The sequence below is a fragment of the Anastrepha ludens genome, chromosome X, assembly GCF_028408465.1.
Source record: "Anastrepha ludens isolate Willacy chromosome X, idAnaLude1.1, whole genome shotgun sequence".
In the NCBI taxonomy this organism is placed as follows: Eukaryota; Metazoa; Arthropoda; class Insecta; order Diptera; family Tephritidae; genus Anastrepha; species Anastrepha ludens.
This window is the reverse complement of record NC_071503.1, coordinates 17,460,333-17,480,580: the sequence shown is the minus strand read 5'-3', so window position 1 is coordinate 17,480,580 and position 20,248 is coordinate 17,460,333. Positions and strand designations below refer to the sequence as shown.

The window sequence follows — 20,248 nt, the reverse complement described above, 5'->3', positions numbered from 1 at the left end:
ATTTTTGATGTAAACGTTAAAAATAATCTTAAGAAAAATTTAATTCAAATTTCTAATGAATGTATTTCAAACATATTAAATTAGAAGAAGCATACTGCGATATGCGAACGTTAGACGAATCAGTCGTAATCGAAATTTTACCCGGTATACAAATATTGAAAAACTTCTACTTCAAAGTCGAGCATAATTGTACAATAATAAAATTGATATCATAATAAACGGAAACTTTTTAGTAAAATTGTGAAATTAGCGCAATGAACAAAACTTTTAGTAATGTCAAACTAAAATTTTACGACCAATTTATTCTACCTAATGTTACAATAAAAATCAAAGAAAAATCGAATGCAACTTTTTCAAATTTAAAGTTAGAATTATTATATTTAGAACAAATTAAACATGTAAAATATATCGAACAAATACAATATCAAACGAAGAAATCAAATTTTATAAATATAGGCATAAACATAATAATTGTTCTTACCATCATAGTGTTAACGATATTTATTATACATAAAACAAATAAAAAACTGTCTATATTGCATATTTCGTCGGAGCCTCAAACTAACGGTGGGGGTGTTATAGTAAAGCCCTTAAGTGTAATATAATACGTATAATAAATTCTTAATATTCATAATTTAACATAATTTGCATTTCCGGCACATGCCAATATTTCTCATATTTTTTTATAGCAAAACAATTCCAAAGTATCGATTTGCAAATAATAATTTAATTTCCTGCTGACCAAATATGCAAGGTAGACATAACGAAAGGTATAAGTAAGACAATTGTAATAAGTTCTAGTAGTCTGTAATTAGCAATCAAAAAGATAGATTGGACAGTCGGTAGGATGAAAGCTCAAATAAAGTGAAGTTTACGGATTAAAGAAAAACCATTTCGTTATTTTTTTTTTCTTCCAAACGAACTTCAATTTAAAGTACTAATCTCAATGAAAATTTTACGCCAGAGATTTGAGAAAAAAGGTTCTAACTGTGCAGATGATGACGATATAAATTTAGATTGGAATGTAGGCCCCGAGGAACGTCATCTTGAGACAGAAGTAGGAGACCAGCGAAATGAGGATCTCGTTTTAGAAGAGATTGATGTGGAAGACGTAAATTTTACTGAAGAAAGTAATGAAGCTGAGGGTTTTCGAAGTGTGTCGACTCCAAATGGTGTGGTACCGTCAGCTCTTCGCAAAATATGCCCACATTGCAGGTCTTAGATGTTTAATGTTGTCCGCATTAAAAGAAAAAACACAAAAAATATTTCCCGGCTGGTTTGTAGGATCTGGCGAGTGTAGAGATCATCGCGTGAAGCTATTAGATTTTCTGTTAACTGTCCTTCTATTCAAAAATGCAAAGTGGCTCTTGCAAAATGAGGTCAATAGTGTCAAAGTAAGAAAAGTCCAAAATAAATTAAAAAAACTGTAGTATTCGTATGTTGTAAGCCAGGGCCCCACGAAAAGAGATACACCGTTCACACAGGTAATTAATAATCTATTAGCTATCTTTTGCATATGATGATACCTATTCTTTTATTTCAGGGTTTTCCACTTTTCTATATTTCAGGTTTTTTTATTTAGATATTTTACAGGTATTTTCCGTTTCAGGTTTTTTCTATTTTTTAGTCTATTTTACAGGTTTCTTTTTTATATTTTCTTCTCTTTCAGGTAGCAGCTGTCAAATCTTTTGTTTATTATTCAGCTGTTTATGCCAAATCATCATGGCAAGTTACACGATTGAACAGCACGTTCAAATGATAAAACTTTATTATCAAAATGAGTGTTCATTAACGCAATCGTTGCGCGCATTGCGCCCATTTTTCGGTAGACGTGGTGGCCCTTCCAATTTCTTATGGCCCATATTGAACCATATGGACCTAGACGATATGTGGTTCCAGCAGGACGGCGCTACGTGCCACACAGCAAACGCCATTTTATTCCATTTCAACATCTACCCGCCCTTATTGAAAAACGCTTTAGTATGAGAACAATTTTGTAATTCGTGCTTTCACAATTTTATATATATTTTTTTCATTTCAGGAAATACTATTATTTATAGTATGGTAATATATATACATATACATATAAGAGTACTTAAATTACTTGTGGATAAAAATAAAAAATTAAAATTAAAAAAACTAGTATTTCACTCTCTTAAGGATAATACTATTTATTTGGTAAGATGAACTTAAACAAACATAAACCAATAATATAATTCGACAAGATTTCATTACAAAATCAATATATTCATTCAGCTAAATAAAATAAATATCTGGATATGAAAAATCGTTCCTACGGACGTGCAAAAGCAAACACGCATATACATAAATACATGCAAACAAACTCCCATAGCCATACTTGAATATGAGGCTGCGAGCACTTGCCAGAGAAAAAATATTTATTGCTGTCGATAATTTAGAAGACATACATATTTACATACATATATTGATGCATACATATGTACGGAGCCGCGGCCACTCGACTTGACAAAAATTCAAGATTTACCAAATATTGGCAAATAATTCTACGCGAAATATTCCAATATTGACTATTTTCGAATTGACGAGAGCATATGAACTCGAACTTAGTGTTATAGAATATTTTGGATTTTTCAGCGTCGTTGCGACTAAAAAAATCATGACCGCTACGACTGCGCCTATGAATGTATTTTGTTCTTGCAGTCGCTAGGCTTATAATTTTAGCTTTGGAAACATACGCTTCTCAAGGGAACATAGAAATGCTTAAGAAAATTCCTTGCAAAATGCCGTCGGCATTCGTCAGTTTAATTTCATACAGAAACCAAAAACTGAGCGGAGCCAATGTACTTGTACCAGAGAATGTTAATGCAATGAGAAGGTGCAAATGTTACTGTGAGCTTTTTTTAGTACAATTGAGATTTGAAAGATTTGTAATAAGGTCATTTAGCACACCGAGTTTATAGACACCTCACTGACTTTTGCCCACTCAAAAATTAGAAACACCACACATTTTTCACCTCAACACACAACACATTTCTCACCTCGACATTAAACCAATTATATTTTTACTATTTTCATATTTTTGAAATAATAAGCGAATACGTAAAATTTATTACATAATTTTTTTTTTCAATTACATTAAAAAAAAAACGATTTAAAAATAAAAATTTATAAAAAAAAGTTTGCGCCGGGAATTGAACTCGAGTCTAACATGTGGCGAGGAAAAATAGGCGGTGCGTTTATTTCTTCGAATGCTTATTTTTTGACCATTTTGTTACTTTTGAAATGATAAGCGGATACATAAAATGTATTACAAATTTTTTTACGATTACATTAAAAAAAAAAAAATTTAAAAACGAAAAAAAAAATTTGTGCCGAGAATTGATGGCGAGTCACGTGGGGAGGATAAATACGCAGAGAGTTTATTTCTGCGCCTGCGTTGTGAACAAAAGGTTTTGTGCATGCGCGCGACGCGAATAAATTTTAATAAAGTTCTGAAAGTAATTCGTGAAGTTTTTCATTACACACATATGTACATAAATGAACGTATACTTTATATGTAAATAAATGATGGTATATGAAATATACATAAGTAAATAATATGTATGTACATGTCAATAGGAGGTATTTGCATTCAGAAAAAAAGAACGGTTTAAGATAAATCAACACTTATTTTATATTGTATGTCAATTTATAGTTTATGTATTCGACAGCATTTACATACATATGTATGTATGTACATTTGTATATGAAAAACAATAATGCACAAGCGCAAGAACATCATATCACATATGCAAGTATGCCCAAATAACCTTGACTTATGTATGTACACATGTCATACCACATCACATTCTTACAAGAAATCAAATACACATGCGCACTAGTGAACGAGTTTCTTCCTAACAAGTGCAAAAACAATTCTGCTCTATGTATGCATATATACCGAGTTTATGTCCTAGCATATATACATACATACATACTATATACCTACTTGCCTTCTAAACTTCCTACAAAATAATTGTATTCATATGTTACTACATCCATGCACGTTCATGCATTCATGCATATATGCACGAGCACAGCGCTCCCTTCTTGCTTATGTATACTTTTGTCTTTCATCAGTCGATATTCCTAATATTGCAATTACAAAAACACAATACTTTGATCGACGCAAAAGCAACAGCAAGCGCAACGCGATGGCCGCTTTGCCACCACACATTCTAAAATATTCTAGAACACAACAAAAACACATACCTCACTTGCGCATGTCGCCCAAAGCTAAAATCTAAGCCTAGCGACTACAAAAACAAAATACATTCGTAGACGCAGTCGCAGCGGCCATGATTCTATCAGCGACGGCGCTGAACAATTTAGATCAAAAACAAAAAGTTCATTCATAAGTTAGAGCTCATATTTCAATTTCATTCATAAACGAGCCGCCCATATGCCAATTTTCGCGACCATTCGAAAATAGTCAATATTGGAATATTTCGCGTGGAATTACAGTGCACTCGCGATAACTCGAACTAATTAAAACAGGCGCTGTTCGATTTATCGAATTTGTTCGACTTATCAATTGAGTGTGCTATGTTAAAAAAACAGTCATCGATATCGATTTTTCGATCGATTGTTGAAAATGGAAGCCAGTAGAAAATTTCTGTAGTATAGTTTCGTTATACGAATTACATTTTGGTCCATTGGCTGGATCAATGGTGTCACATTCGGCGGCATAAACATAGTTAAAATTAAACCATCCTCGGACTTTAATTCGATTTCGTTGGGATGTGATGGGGCATTATCAATTAGAAGAAGAGCCTTCTCAGGTAGTCCCCCATCTTTCAAATATTTTCTTACCTAAATATTAAAGTCATTTAACTTGGTTAAAAAAATTGTTTTAATGAATCTGGAATTTACCTGCGGCACGAACGAATTATGAAACCAGTCTTTGAAAATCGCCGAAGTCAAACACGAGGATTTCTTGCTTTGTCAATAACGAGAAGTTTAAGCTTATGGTTGCCGGTAGCGTTAGTGCAAGCCATAAATTGCCTTATTCCTTCGCTAGAGAAGTAACACTACGTCCTAATGTTAAACACTTCAACCTTTTACGATCCATTACTCACGTGCACTGATATACTACAAATGACAAATTTAAAGCAATTTGGTCAATGCAAGATGTTGTTCCCAGAAAACTAACGGGATATTAACGGCGAAATATTCATATGGACAATACACTAGTATACATATAATTTATATACATATACTATTACATATGTATCTATGTCCAAATTGTACATGTTTGAAAAGAATGTGTGTACAAATAAATTTGTTTTTTTGTTCGAGTTATAGCGCTTTTTTATTGTTCGAGTTACAAAGAAGTCAATAGGGGAAAAAATGTGTTCGAGTTAGCACGTCGTTCGACTTAGCGGCTATTCGAGTTACCGCGAGTGCACTGTATTTGCCAATATTTGATAAATCTTAAATTTTTGTCATGTCGAGTGGCCGCGGCTCCGTATGTATGTATGCACCCTTATATGTATGTAAATATGTCTTCTAACTGTGCGACAGTCGCGAGTTAATGCGACTTCCAGCGAATCGCACATTGCTGTCCGCAAAGCGGCATATATGTACCTTATGATCAGAAAGTACCGGGAATGTTTAAATTAAACAAAACAGAGTTAAATTTAAGGCAAATTTATATTATCTCCTTCAAAATTTGACCCGTCTGAAGCAACACACATGTGCCAACGTTTAACCCAGTCCTCCAAACACCCCCGGCAGGCCGATTTGTATTCTCTTTGATCAGTGCGATGGCGCGTTATCATCACGCAAAATCCAAGAATTGTTTGCTCACATTTCCGGCGGTGTGTAACACACAGCATCTCTCTAAGGTTTCAAAACGGATAAATAATATTCTCTATTGACTGTCTGGCCCGATGGAAGGTACTCATGGTGGACTATGCCTTGGCAATCGAAGGAAACAGTCAACATCACCTTCCCGGTTCTTTTTGCTCATAGGGTATACATATCCCATCTTTTCACTGACGGACAAGAAGACGGTCGCAGTTGCTGTTTTTTATATGCATACATTTTGCGTTCGTTGAAGGTTTGTATATATTTGTATACATATGCGTGTATGCGCGTTTGGCTTTCTGGATGCATGCATGGATATTAGAATATTTTCTTATCAATATGTGTATGTAAGTAGTTCAGATTTGACTGAAGAGATTAAATATAGGAATGCATATTCATATGATTGCCTTTATGGCTGTTTTACATATAAATTAATTCAAAAGAAGTATGAATAATGTTATATAGAAAATAAATTTCTAAATAACAGGTATTAGAAAAACCTGAATAAATCAATTCTAATTAAACCAAATATAAAAAATGAAATAAAAATATCGAACAAAAAACTGTGTACAGGATTTGAACCTGAGTCACATATGTAACGATTTACTGCATACACGACACGTCTTTCACGATTGAGCTAAACTATAATTACTAATAAACTTTTCTAAATCACTCATTTATTCGATTCGCAGTTGTATATGTACATATTCTGCGTTAGTTGAAAGTTTGTATGCGTAATTATATGAATATGCATGTGTGTATGCGCGTTTGGCTTTCTGGACGGATATTAGAATGATATTTTCTCATCAATATAATTTGGATTTGATGAAATAGATTATAGATATATGTACATATTTTCTGTTTTGATTGATTTATATAAAAGTCAGGTCATATCCAGTATGAACTATTTTATACCGAAAAGAAATTTCCATTTATAAAATACAAAAAAACAGTATTTTAAAGAAATTTTAATTAAAATAAACTCAAAAATTTTACCAAACTTTCCTGGTTTGAATTGTAAAATAAAATGTGCAAGAAAAAAAAATATGACTTCAGGACTTGAACCTGAATTAAATACGTGCCAAAAAACAAAACGAATAACTCCGCCGACTTTAGCTTCTGCACCACAAACTAACTGCCGCGCGGTCTGCTTAATCGCAAATTGATTCGCTTCGATTTCCTTAGTAGTGTGCCGCAAAATCTTATGAACTTCCTCAGTAGTTTGGTGAACGCAGAAAAAATCTGAATTTCTGTCCTAGCGTGGTAAGTAAATATAGAAACCCTCCACTCGCGTCACTCGCGTGGTAAATATCTGCAATTCCCAACTCGTGAGGAAAGTTGAATTTGAAATTACCTTATTATGAATCTACAAATTAGAACTCGAAAAAAGCTCATTTAACATTTGCTCCTTCTCATTGCATTAACATTCTCTGCTTGTACATAATTCACTGTAATAAGCTCTGTTAAGAACTTCCCCGCTGTCGAGTTGAGCGAGATGAAAAAGCCTTCGCGGTCAGACTTCATTTTTGACAATTCACACTATTCGTAGCTCGTGAGACTTCTCTGTACATTAACATTCTCTGAGCCGCGGTTGTCGAGCATTTAGAGAGACATATTTACATACACATATTGATGCATACATATGTACGGAGCCGCGGGCACTCGACTTGACAAAAATTGAAGATTTACCAAATATTGGCAAATAATTCTCCGCGAAATGTTCCAATATTGACTATGGTCGAGAAAATCGGCATATGGGCAGCTCGTTTTATGAATGAAAGTAATACTTGCTCTTAGAACTATAAGCTCGAATTTATCAATGAATTTTTTGATGATGAGTTTTTGTACAGTAAAAAAGTTGAAATTGTTTGGCGCTGCCGCGACTATTTTAGATTGTTCAGCACTAGAATGATGGCCGCTACGGCTGCGCCTATTAATGCATTTTGTTCTTGTAGTCGCTAGGCATAGAATTTCCGCTCTGGACGACATACACATTTAGAGGAATAAAGTGAGTGGCCCGTGTGTGCGTTATATGGAAGTTCAGAACAAAAATATGTATGTACGTACATAGGCTAGGCCATGATTCTAGTTGCCATAGTGTAGCATATGTACAAAAAATTCACATACATATTTAAATTTGCATATACCATATTCCTGTGTGCCTTGAAGCGGTTTCTAAAAAGAATTTTTTGATTTGATCAAATTATACAGTTAAGGAAAAAACTCTACATCCACCCGACTATTTTCAACTTTTAGAGAACTAGTGATAATATTCAACATAATTTTAATGTGAATGTTTACGACATTAATAGTTAAGAATGTTGGAAGAAAAAAAAGTTTGGAAATATTGGTAACTTATAAACTATTCGCGATAAACATAGAAATCGGTGGGAAAAAAGTCTACATACAGATTTGGCAACTCTTAAAATACATAGGAAAATGAAGAACTTATAGGGAAAAAACCCGTTAGTTTTCTTAATTTGCTTTATCTGTCAAACATTACATTTATTTAAATTCAGAAAGCGATTTGTAAAACACGTTTTAACTTTAAAAATGGCAAATAGAAAAGAAATTCAGCAATCAGCTCGAAATTTGGTGGTTAATCTTCGAAAAGAAAGCAAATCTTACGGGGAAATTGCTGAAATAGTAAAATTAAGTCGCTCTACAGTGCAAACTATTGTCAAAAACTATAAAAACCCAACAGTACCGAAAACAAGCCAAGATCTGGAAGGCCGAAGAAGCTCTCAAGACGCGATGTCAGTAGTGTCCACAGTGTCAGAAGTCCACAAAGATCCAAAAACAAGTGCCCCAAAACTATCCGAATACCTTGCAATATGTTCGAATATTACCTGCTGTTTCATCAAGAACAGTAATAAACGTTTTGCATGATAGCGGCTTTAAAAGTAGAACAGCACTCAAAAAGCCATTTATTTCAGCCGAGAATCGTCAACTTCTTCTGGATTTTGCTAAGGCACATTTACAGAAAGAAATGGATTTTTGGAAGAAAGTTATATTTATGAAAGTAAGTATAATTTTCGGGAATGACGGCCGAAACAAGGTTTGGCGAAAACCGAATACTGCACTTGATCCCAAAAATATTATACCTACTGTGAAACATGGTGGGGGTAGTGTTATGGTGTGGGGAGCTATGGCGGCATCTGGAATTGGTCGATTGGTTTTTGTTGAAGGCGTTATGGATGTTGTTGCCATTTTTAGGAATAGCTTTAGTATGGAATACATACCAAACGTTTGGCGTAAGGTCAACGTGATATTTATTCCAAAAACGGGCAAGAGGTCCAGTGAACTTCCAAAGTCATATAGACCTATTAGTTTAACTTCGTTTCTCCTAAAAACAATGGAAAGATTGGTGGATCTTCACATTAGAGAAAATCTAGAAAAGAACACACCCTTGCATAAATCGCAATACGCATATAATAAAGGGAAATCTACAGAAGGAGCTCTTCACTTTCTCGTATCAAAGATAGAGAAAGCTCATTATTCTAAGGAAATCGCCTTATGCGCATTTTTAGATATCGAGGGTGCATTTGATAATACAGATTATCGCTCGATTGATAGAGCATTACAAAATAAAAACATTGACAAGCCGACCATAGGGTGGGTAAAGGCAATGCTGGAAAGCAGAGAAATCAGCTCATCTCTAGGAGATGTATCAGTCTCAGTCAAAGCATTAAAAGGATGCCCCCAAGGTGGTGTTTTGTCACCTTTATTATGGTCCTTGGTTATTGACGACCTCCTAGTCAAACTAAGTGAGTTAGGCTTGGAGGTAATTGGCTATGCTGACGATATTGCAGTGATCATTCCTGGCAAATTCGACAGAACAATATCCAGCATTATGAATCAAACATTAAATTTCATTCTAAACTGGTGTCGTGCAGAAGGACTTTCTATAAATCCCAGCAAGACTATTATTGTACCTTTCACATACAGATATAAGTTGGACCTTGGTTCAATTACTGTCGAAGGAACAAATATAAACTATTCCAATGAGGTCAAATATTTAGGAGTTGTTCTGGATAAAAGATTAAATTGGAACTCTCACCTTAAATCGGTGATAGATAAAGCCACCAGAGCCATGTGGGCATGTCGCAGTCTCCTGGGGAGAACATGGGGTATTGACTCCAAAATGATTCATTGGATGTATACTATGATGATTCGACCAATCATTACCTATGCGTCCCTTGTTTGGTGGCCCAAAACCACACAAGAAACAGCCAAGAAATTACTGGCAAGTCTTCAAAGGCAGGCCTGTTTGTCTATAACAGGTGCCATGCGAAGCTGTCCCACAACTGCAATTGAAGCGATAGTAGGATTATCCCCACTGCATATATTCATATGGAAATGTGCAGCTAGAAATGCACTAAAAATGCAAATCTTGTCAAATAAGGAATACAGTGACTTTGGTCATATGAGTATTCTAAGAAAAATACCGGATAGGGATATTAGCTGTTCAGTAACAGACTACATGATTCCGAAACGGGTCTTCAATAGAAATTATGAGATAATTATCTCAGACCGTGATGAATGGGAAATTGGAGGACCTTGGGTTAACCCAAAAAGTCTGAAATAGTTCACTGATGGTTCAAAAACAAATACTGGAGTTGGTGCCGGGATCTTTGGACCCAACACAAAAGTTTCAGAACCCATGGGCAAATGGCCCAGTGTCTTCCAGGCCGAAATCCAAGCGATTTCGATCTGTGCACTGACAAATCTAAAAAGGGGTATCAAAGGGGCCCACATAACTATATATTCGGACAGCCAAGCGGCACTGAAAGCACTAATGTCTCATTCTTTGGAGTCGAGACTAGTGGAAGAATGTGTAAACAATCTTCAAGAATTAAGTACAAAAAATACGGTTGTACTTTGCTGGGTTCCAGGTCACTCTGGAATCGAGGGTAACGAAATTGCTGATGAACTGGCAAGGGCTGGATCGACATCAGACCTTATAGGACCAGAACCATATTGTGATATCAACTGGGCGGAAGCTAAATCTAGGGTAGACCAGTGGGAACATACTCTCAGAATAGCTTACTGGAAAGATAATCTGAAACTTCGTCAAGCCAAGAGGTTGGTTAGACCTTTTACCTACAAAAAGGAACTGATTAACTTACGGAAAGTAGATATCAGGAAAATAGTAGGCTTTCTTACGGGCCACTACTATCTAAACTATCATCTTAACAGAATTCAACTTCTCAGGGACACTGAGTGTAGACTCTGTTTTGAGGATGATGAAACAACGGAGCACTTATTGTGCGAGTGCGTTGCACTGGCTAGAACCAGAATGCAAATTTTCCACCGTGATCAACTGGATCCGGAAGAAATAAAGAAAGCTCCTATTACAGATATACTAAGGTTTATACGTATAGCAGAAAAATTGTTGGAAGAACATGGCTTTCAACCAACTCCTTTCCAAAGGCAGAGAACAACTAGGCAAACTAGAACCTGATGTAGTGGTCGGGTAACTTTCGCGGATGATCAGAAGGATCATCCATATTAAATTAGGTAGCTAGACACAAAAGATCTTTTAGGTCGCAGTGTCGGTCATTGGACCACCTACTAGGATAAATTATTATTATTATTATTATGGATAGATATGAGTATAAGACAATATTGGAATAAAATCCGAAGCCATCTGTGGAAAGCTTGGGCCTGGGAAACCAATGGATTTTCCAACAAGACAACGACCCAAGCATACTGCGCATATTGTTCAAGACTGGCTTCTTTATCATGCACCAAGACAGCTCAAAACACCTCCCCAGTCACCAGACCTTAACCCAATTGAGCATATTTGGGACGTTTTGGAAAAATCTGCTCGCAAATATGATATCAGAAGTCGTGAAACACTGAAAACTGCCCTAACTCGGTAATTTCAAAGTTTTATACTATCTAGAAAATGCATACATAGTAATTATTCCCTGTAATAAATGTAAATTGAAAACAATTTCGCTTGGCAAGGGAACAAATAAGTGCATATTCAAATGTAAATATGATAAGGCCATGCGACGTGAGATACGTCGTGGTTGCTACAGTGCGTGTGCACATACATACATACCTATGTAACACTATAAGAATTGAAGATGCAAAAGTTCAATTTGCACAAACATATAATATGTATACATATATTGATTTACATAGTACTTATATATAAATATACCAAAACACTTGTATGCTCTATGAATTCTCGTCTAAATTAATTTTGACTCAAAAAATTAGTAAACATTTTCATCAAATTTGTATGAAGTTTTAAATTTACTAAAACGCACGCAACAAAATGTGAGGTCGTTTTATAATGTATTTTGTTTAAATTCTTCTTTTTAAATTAAATCAAAAAACATTAAAGTTACTTTGATTTTAAATGTTGGCGCATAATTTCAAATCTTTTTTTATTTATTGTATTTGTTTGAAAATATAAATTGAATAAATTTTCGTTTATCAAGGGAACATAGAAATGCACAAGAAAATTCCTTGCAAAATACCGTCGGCATTCGTCAATTTGATTTCATACAGAAGCCAAAAACTGAGCTGAGCCAATGTACTTGTACATAATTCAGTGTAATCTGCTCTGTTAAGAAGCTCCCCGTTGTCGAGTTGAGCGAGGTGGAAAAGTCTTCGCGGCTTCACTTCAGTTTTGACAATTCACACTATTCGTAGCCCGTGAGACTTCTCTATACATTAACGTTCTCTGCATAATATAAGGACAAGAATTAATAAAGAGCATCACCTTTGAATTGGTAATCGGATGTGTGCGGTGTTATTTTTTAATTACGCGACTACATGCAATATTAAATTAATTTCGCGTTTCCCTCCTTATAATTTTTTTTAAACAATTTAAATATCTTCACAATGCGATAATACAAGCAGTGAAGACTTTTCACATATTTCATTAAAAGAAATGCTAACATTTTTAAATACTAGCGAAAGTACATTAATAAGCCAGAATTATGTTATTTTTGTGAATAATTCTCATAATAAATGTTACTGTGGCTTCGGTTTTTTGACACTTTGAGTGTATTTATTTTGTACTTACATGGGTTTCGAAGCCTCAGCCTGGTCCGTTTGCAGTTTTTCACCATTCTCCACTTCCATAGTGCAATAAACTATTCTATTAGGAGCTAGCGATTTAAGTCCCTTTACTTCCATGACGATTACTTCCAGTTGAAAAGTGAGCACAACATCTAATTTCGTCAGTTGCGTTATACCCTCATCTGTGTCCCCTTCCAATTTTGAAAGTGATCCATGTGATCGCAATACCATCTTCCTACTTAAAAACACATTAACAAAAAGAATAACAATTATACCAAAACAAACGCTAGAAGGGGGAAAAAGAAAGAACGGAACAAAGTGGAAAGCTGTCAAGTGGAGCATGTGGGACAAGATGGGGGTAAAGTGTGTCACTTATAAGGCATGGCATTTTCGCCGCCAACTCGCAATACCTACTTACGTTCGATTTTTTCAGAAAGTGTAATCTTTCCCAGATGATGGCTTAACTTGCAGTGTGCAGTTAGTTAAGCGGGAGGGTTCTTAAATTCTTTCAATTAAGTTTCTTCGAGAAGAAGTTATGAACCCTTTGAATACATTTTTTTTGATGTACCTAGATGTACCTGGCTTTGATTTAGCATTTCATTAAGACTATAAGTAGAATACTTCCGACGGTAAATTAGAGGTGGAAAAGTGCGAATATCTGCGTAATCGCAAGAATGCCATATGCTTGATGCGATAATACATATTTCAAAGTTAGGTAGTAAAACCGAATTGTTGACTATAAATGTCCTAGGTTAGGTTAGGTCGTACTCAAAATTAATAGCGACAGGTTCCTACCATTCATCTTATTGGGATCTTCGAGTTGCTTACGGAAGTGTCTACCGAGCGTTGCACCCGTTCCCCTACAGGTTTTGAAATAGGTATCAGCTCGACCTGAAGAACGTTATATTAATCAGTAGAGCAAGGCAAAATATGTATGTACTAAAGATCAAGTTTTTAGTGTTTATAAATTCAATACAAACTTTATAAAATGGTGTGCTGCAAAAAATACAAATAAAATATAATATAATTCGTTTAAATCAACTAGAAATAATAACATTTTTTATTAATGAAAGAACAACACATAACGCGTCACATAGAGTCCATAAAAATATATATAATATGTACGAGTATGTATAAGTAAGTAAAAACAATAAAAAAATTAATTTGTGTTATTATTGCCGTAAATAATACAAGAATGTGTCCAAGGCAGGTAATAAGTAGAGCAAAACCAACATGACCACTGTATTGTAAAAAATCGCGCAAAGGTGTATGCGCACAAAGTAATTAGTGTTATGTTGAGCGTGCGAACGTGTACATGTGACGTAAAGTGATTAAGAAGTGAAATAAAATAAGGCAAGCCATACGTCTATGAGTTTTGTTTAGCAACCCAGTGATCGAACTCACCGGAAAAATAGATATACGTTTATTAGATAACAACAAAATCAAAATCTCTTAGCCAAGATTTACTGTAATTTGATCAAAATTTGAGAATTCAAAGATCAATTCTAATTGTCTACGTTTCTACATTTTCGATGTACCTTGATTCTATATTACCATAAAATTGAAAGAAAAGGATGTCTATTACCGAGAAATGTTTATATATTATACATAGAAAATGTAAGGTCGGCATCCACAGATGTGTCAAAAATGATAGCTCTGAAACAGTGCCGGTCGTTTTAGATTTGTATTCCATAAAAGAATTTGTAGTATTTCAAAGTATTTGTTTTTCAGTAAAACTGAGTCAAACTTTTGAGATAACTATTTTATTCGACGTATTTTGACATGTAACCGTAGTTTACAATAATAAATGTTTAGGAAATATCTATCACTTTTGCATTGAAAAGCTACGTTAGCTACGAGTATTAATCAATATACTATAATATTTATCGAGAAGTTTTCTTGCTAAATAGTGTTTTTACAGATTATTTAAAATATTTGTTATTACAAACTAACTACTAAGAAATATGCGTAAAAAAATTAAAAGTATAGTTATGCCAAATAAGTATTCTAAAATATTGAAATAATGCCATACAAATTAAAATTATGCCACTTCTTTTTCAATATGCAAAACCATGTCTTCATAACAAAATATGCCGAATTATGTTTTAACGTACATATATTCTCTTCGTCTCGACTTAAAACTCCGATATACATATAATAAAAATAAGGTGGAAGGTTTAAAATAGAAATGCATGCATTTGCATTTTTTGCCTTGTCCTAGTTATCTCATCATGATGGCCGCATAGCCGAGCCGGTTTCTGACTGACTACTATTCGGTGTGTCCGAAGCATACTGTAGACATGAAACATAACATATTGGAGAGCCGTTTCTAATAGCGGCGGTCTCTAGGCAAACCTCTAAGTGTACTCGTATTTCTACTATGAAAAAAGCTTCTCATAAAAAGCATCTGCTGTTCACAGTCGACATAAAACTGTAGGTACCTCCATTTGTAGGACAATGTCAAGACGCATAAGTCAAATTGGAGATAAAGGGTGTGTATATATGTACATATATGTAAAAATGCTATATAGTCGTTAACAAGTCAATACTACGAAGTGATTCAAATTGGACTGATTAGAATATAAAATATTTCGATACCATAAAGTGTTTTATCGGGGAGAGCCAAATGGCAGTGTGAAGTTAGATTTCTATCTCCTTAATCTCCTATTTCAGTTTTATACTCTGGTGCTTAATAATAAATATTTAACAAGGATTTAACTTACAGAAATGATGGAGTACTGCAATAAAATAAAAATATATTTTGATAACTTTCCCATATTGTAACCAAAAAAATTAGTACCTATGATTATAGCGTTTGAGCTTTTGTAATCCGTACTTGCTATCCATATTTCCTTTAGATACTGGTAAAGATTCCAAATTCGCCATCAATAGATTTATAGACGATTTTAACTCTTCAACATAAAGAGACTCCATCTCCTTAAGCACAAACTTAGGCATCAATTTTCGGTTTTTTTCCATTTCACTAACTCGCTGCATTCGGCCGTCTAGTTCGCGACGAATTGCGGCTGCTTGTTCATCGGCTGAATCCAGCTGTTATGTTATTGTATGTTTTATCGTGATGCGTCTCGTTTCTTTTCTTATTAGTATTATGTTTTATATAATTGCCTTACTTACCATTAATGCGTTGAAAAGTATTTGATGTTCAAATTTTTTAACGCTTACTATCTGTTGGAACATATCATATAATTGCTCCTTTGACAAGATCAATTCACTGTTCAGAGATTGTTGCATTCGTGGGGGTCGTTTTGAGTCTTCTTCGCCGGTACCTTTAAGTATAATGTCAAATTTTGCCATCCAGGATGTGAGAACTGTTTCCTTGCTCAGGCCATCAATTTCCGGCAATGATCTAAAATTTTAAACGGTGAGTTTTAATTAAACATGGTTAGACGGATAGTTAAAGCGTTTTCTATTAGGTTAAGTTCAGGACGCCGCTGACAATTCCACCAGCAGACGTAAACCTGAATTTCCGTACTAATACGGACGATGTAACATGTTGGTTAGCAGTACCAACACAAAGGTAGTCTTAATTATTTTTCTGAAATTTAAATCACAAAATTAAGCAACTTTCCATTTTAAAGTGCATCTAGTGAAACATATGTGAGGTTATCTCTAAAAATGGTTTAGGCCTCACCCACTCAGAGAGCTTATAGCTAACTTAGTTCACATCTGATCATTGCGCTGAGAATTGAGCTTATATCACTAAACACAATTTATTAAAAAAAAAATACGTCGTATGAGCCGAATAAACCTTTAAAATTACAAGCCGATTTCGAGATTGCAAGTTGCTCTGTATTGATGCGAAATACTTACATATATACGAGGTGTGTTCAAAAAATAAAGCAAATTTTCAAATTTCGCGATGCACGTACCTTCGACTTTCGATTTAAATTTTTTTATGTTGGTACACCTGTCTTGAAGATATGTTCACGGTTTCAGTAATATGGCACGTTTAGTTTGTTTGTGAGAGGCAGAAATAAGACAAGTGTTTTGCGTTTTCGGCGATTTTCTGCTATCGACTCTAGGCTTTCCTTGACTCTTCCATTGGGAGTATTGGCTTTTGGTTTCGATGTCATATATCCATACCCATGATTCGTCACCAGTTATGACCCTTTTAAGCAAATCTATATCAACGTTGGCGTCATTCAACCATTCGTGAGCGATGCTCATGCGACGTTGTTTTTGGTAGAAATTCAGCAATTTTGGAACGAACTTCGCTGCCACACGCTTCATGCCCCAAATTTCCGAAAAGATTGCTTGACATGAGCCAACCGATATGCCGACATTCTCAGCAATTTCTCTAGTTGTGACTCGACGATTCTCTATAACAATTTTCTTCACTTTCTCAAAATTTTCATTTGTCCATTTGGCCATTGCGCAGCGATTAGCGGCAGCTATAGGGCAGGGAGGTATATTACTTTCAGCTTTTAATAGTAATGCATTTCAAAACTCATGAATAGTGAAAGTGAAATCATCAGTATACATAAATTTAAGTGCAGTGTGCCCATGCATCTACTTCCACTTCACGGGTAATTTTTCTCGAACGGACCGCTTTTTCTTTTTGGTGTAAAAATAAGCTTCTTTCGACAGCCTTTTATTTATCTGCATATCTTTCTTTTCCGGACATTGTAAATTATGTTATGTGGCTATTATTTCGGTCACTAAGCCATATGGCTATTTTATACGTGTCGATAACGTATGAAATGCAAATCGGTACTCGATACACACCGATTGTTGTATTCAAGAAATACAAATGCAAAGCAACATGCAGTTTGGAACGGTTCAATTGTTACCACTTCAGCAGTAAAAAAGGGTCGACGTTCTGACGAAAAAGTTATATATTTACACAATACATCGGTTTGTGTGTGTATGTGTTTGGTTGTATCTACACAATGTTGCTATTGATATTTTTGCTTACACACTTTTCACACATCCGCGTTATCAGTTACAATATTTCATTGTTTAATAAACCAAAGCCAAAAACCAACAAATGCAAATAGTTCGTTTATCTATAATTAGCATTATTAACATTTTTTTTAAGTTATTTTAACAAAAATTAAAATTTTTCCAATTTTATTTTGTAAATGTACTGTGTGGTGAGAGAGCAATTAGCTGACACGGTTCTACGGGAATTTTCAAAAATCCTGCGATAAAATCTACGGTACTACGGTACGGAAGGGAAGTAATTTTTCATTTACGTGGGGCTCTCATTAGTTTGATCGTAACAGTTGTCAGGGGCTGCGTCTACGTCTGTGACTGTTTGCAGCATTAGCCGTCGTACGCGAAGAAATATAGTCGTTGCAAACACAGCAGCCAACTTCAGCTAATGGATAAGTACCCATTGCAGTCCAGAATCCAATATTTGTTAGTATTCTTAATTTCAATCTTGAAACAATTTTTTCAAAGTATGACGAAAAGGCTTTTATTTTATTTTTCAGGGTATGTGTTCCACAAACATAACAAAATTAATCGGGTGAATTTACACACTTACGCGGCTTTGTAAACTACTTTTGATGGTTTCCAGTAGTAGTTGATTTATCCGCTGACCACCTCCAACTCGAAAAGTGGAGCTAATTGACCATCTGGATTTCAACCGCTGAATGATTTTGAGCGAACAGCGCTCGTGCTCGGTCGACATACTCTAACGCATCAACCCAAGTGCTACTCGCAAGTTTCGACATGTTTGTATAACGTACGACACATGAGCGAATCGTGCTTGCCAATCGCTACTTGTCATGCATACCGGCTTCTGCATACGGTTTCTTCTCTTATATTTTACTAGCAACCCGCCCAGCTTCGCACGGGTATAAAATACCATATATACCTTATGTCACTCACTGAAAAAATGATTAAAATCGATCCAGTAGTTTTGGCTTATTCATTATTGCCCGTGGCCCGCACGCGTTAAATTTGGAGTAAAACAATTCTCCTTTCTTTATAGCATGAAGATTTCCTGCTATCTTTGGGATATCTAAATTCATACCCTACATTTTTGCATATTAACTTTTTGCATTTTTACATACATATGTATTTATTTTATTTTTACAACAATTACTATATTACAGAATGTCTTTATATACAACGTTCATAGCCTTCTTGTCATTAGACAATACAAACATCTTTTCTCTAGAGGTTACTCTTGAAAGAGCGACATACAGTTGGCCATGTGAAAAACAGTCAACGCTCAAATCTAAGCCTGCAACGTTGAAGGTTTGACCCTGAGATTTATTAATGGTCATTGTAAAAGATGTCTTTACCGGAAATTGTAAGCGTTTAAATTGGAATGGTAGATCCGATGGTATCAGAGGGATTTGGGGGATCAATACATCTTCTCCGGTACCACATCCTGTGAGTATTGTGCACTCTATTATGAAAGTTTTCAGTGATTTTACCAGCAAACGCGTGCCATTGCAAAGTTTAGGTGGACTTAGGTTTCTTAATAAAATAACAGGACAACCTATTTTCAGCTCCATTTTGTGAGGAGGGAGTCCAGACGGTTTCAAAGAATTTAGAAATTCTGTAGGAAATTGAACAGCTTCTTCCAAATCGAGAACAGTATCGACCGAGTAGTATATTTTCGTCGGCGCATCAATCTTTGAAATAATCAAGTTATTTACTTTATCTACTTGTTCGTTAGTTGGTGACAGAATAGCTCTTTCTTTAAACCAAGATATTGTCTTATAACTTATGTTATCAATGACTGGATAGACATTGTTGACTAACTCTTGGATGTTGTCTATCAAAACACAAAGGTTTTCTAGGTTAATCCTTCCCTCACTTTGTGTTAATTCTCCATTGCCAACTTTTAGCAGCATCTCTGGAAATAGCCTGTTCTCACGTGAAGATGACGAAATCCTCATATTAGTTTTAAGCTCTAATTTATTGACATACGACCAAAGGTGGGATCTTTTTAGCGAAGCATTTATTTCGTCAGCACGTGTTCCTCGAGTCACAACTGGTAGGATTTGACGGAAATCTCCTGAGAACAGAATTGTACATCCACCCATAGGTGCATTTTTGTTGCGCAAATCGCGCATTGTCCTATCCAGTGCTTCCACAGACGTCTTGTTTGACATGGTAGCTTCGTCCCAGACTATTAATGAGCAGTCACGCATCAATTTTCCTGTATTGCTCTGTCTAGAAACACTACAGACGCTGTTATCATCATCGGTGGCGATTTTCAGCGGGTGCTTCATTGTAGAGTGTGTGGTTCGGCCTCTTTCCAAAAGAGTAGCGGCAATGCCGGATGACGCAACAGCTAACGCAATTTTTCCGGTAGATCTCAATTACTAATTACTGTTGTAATATCTTGAAAAATATTGTTTTTAATTATAAGCTGTAAAGAGCCATATACGTAGAT

At 35.1% G+C, this 20,248-nt stretch overlaps 1 protein-coding gene across 4 annotated transcripts in view; it reads right to left on the bottom strand.

Moving 5' to 3' along the window:
• Positions 1 to 17,282, bottom strand: part of LOC128869311 (calcium-dependent secretion activator-like) — a 128,963-nt gene extending 111,681 nt beyond the window's left edge. For 3 of the 4 annotated variants that reach the window (XR_008455261.1, XR_008455262.1, XM_054111837.1), the window contains exons 1-5: positions 16,761 to 17,282; positions 16,006 to 16,237; positions 15,671 to 15,921; positions 15,594 to 15,608; positions 12,875 to 13,108 (exon numbers count right to left, since the gene is read on the bottom strand). Coding sequence is in view for 2 of the 4 variants with exons in the window: in XM_054111837.1 (XP_053967812.1) it covers positions 12,875 to 13,108; positions 15,594 to 15,608; positions 15,671 to 15,921; positions 16,006 to 16,185 (680 nt within the window). In the remaining 2 variants the exon portion in view is untranslated. The remainder of the gene's footprint in view (positions 1 to 12,874; positions 13,109 to 15,593; positions 15,609 to 15,670; positions 15,922 to 16,005; positions 16,238 to 16,760) is intronic. The other variant, XM_054111838.1, reaches the window with a different exon arrangement.
• Positions 17,283 to 20,248: the final 2,966 nt, after the last annotated feature.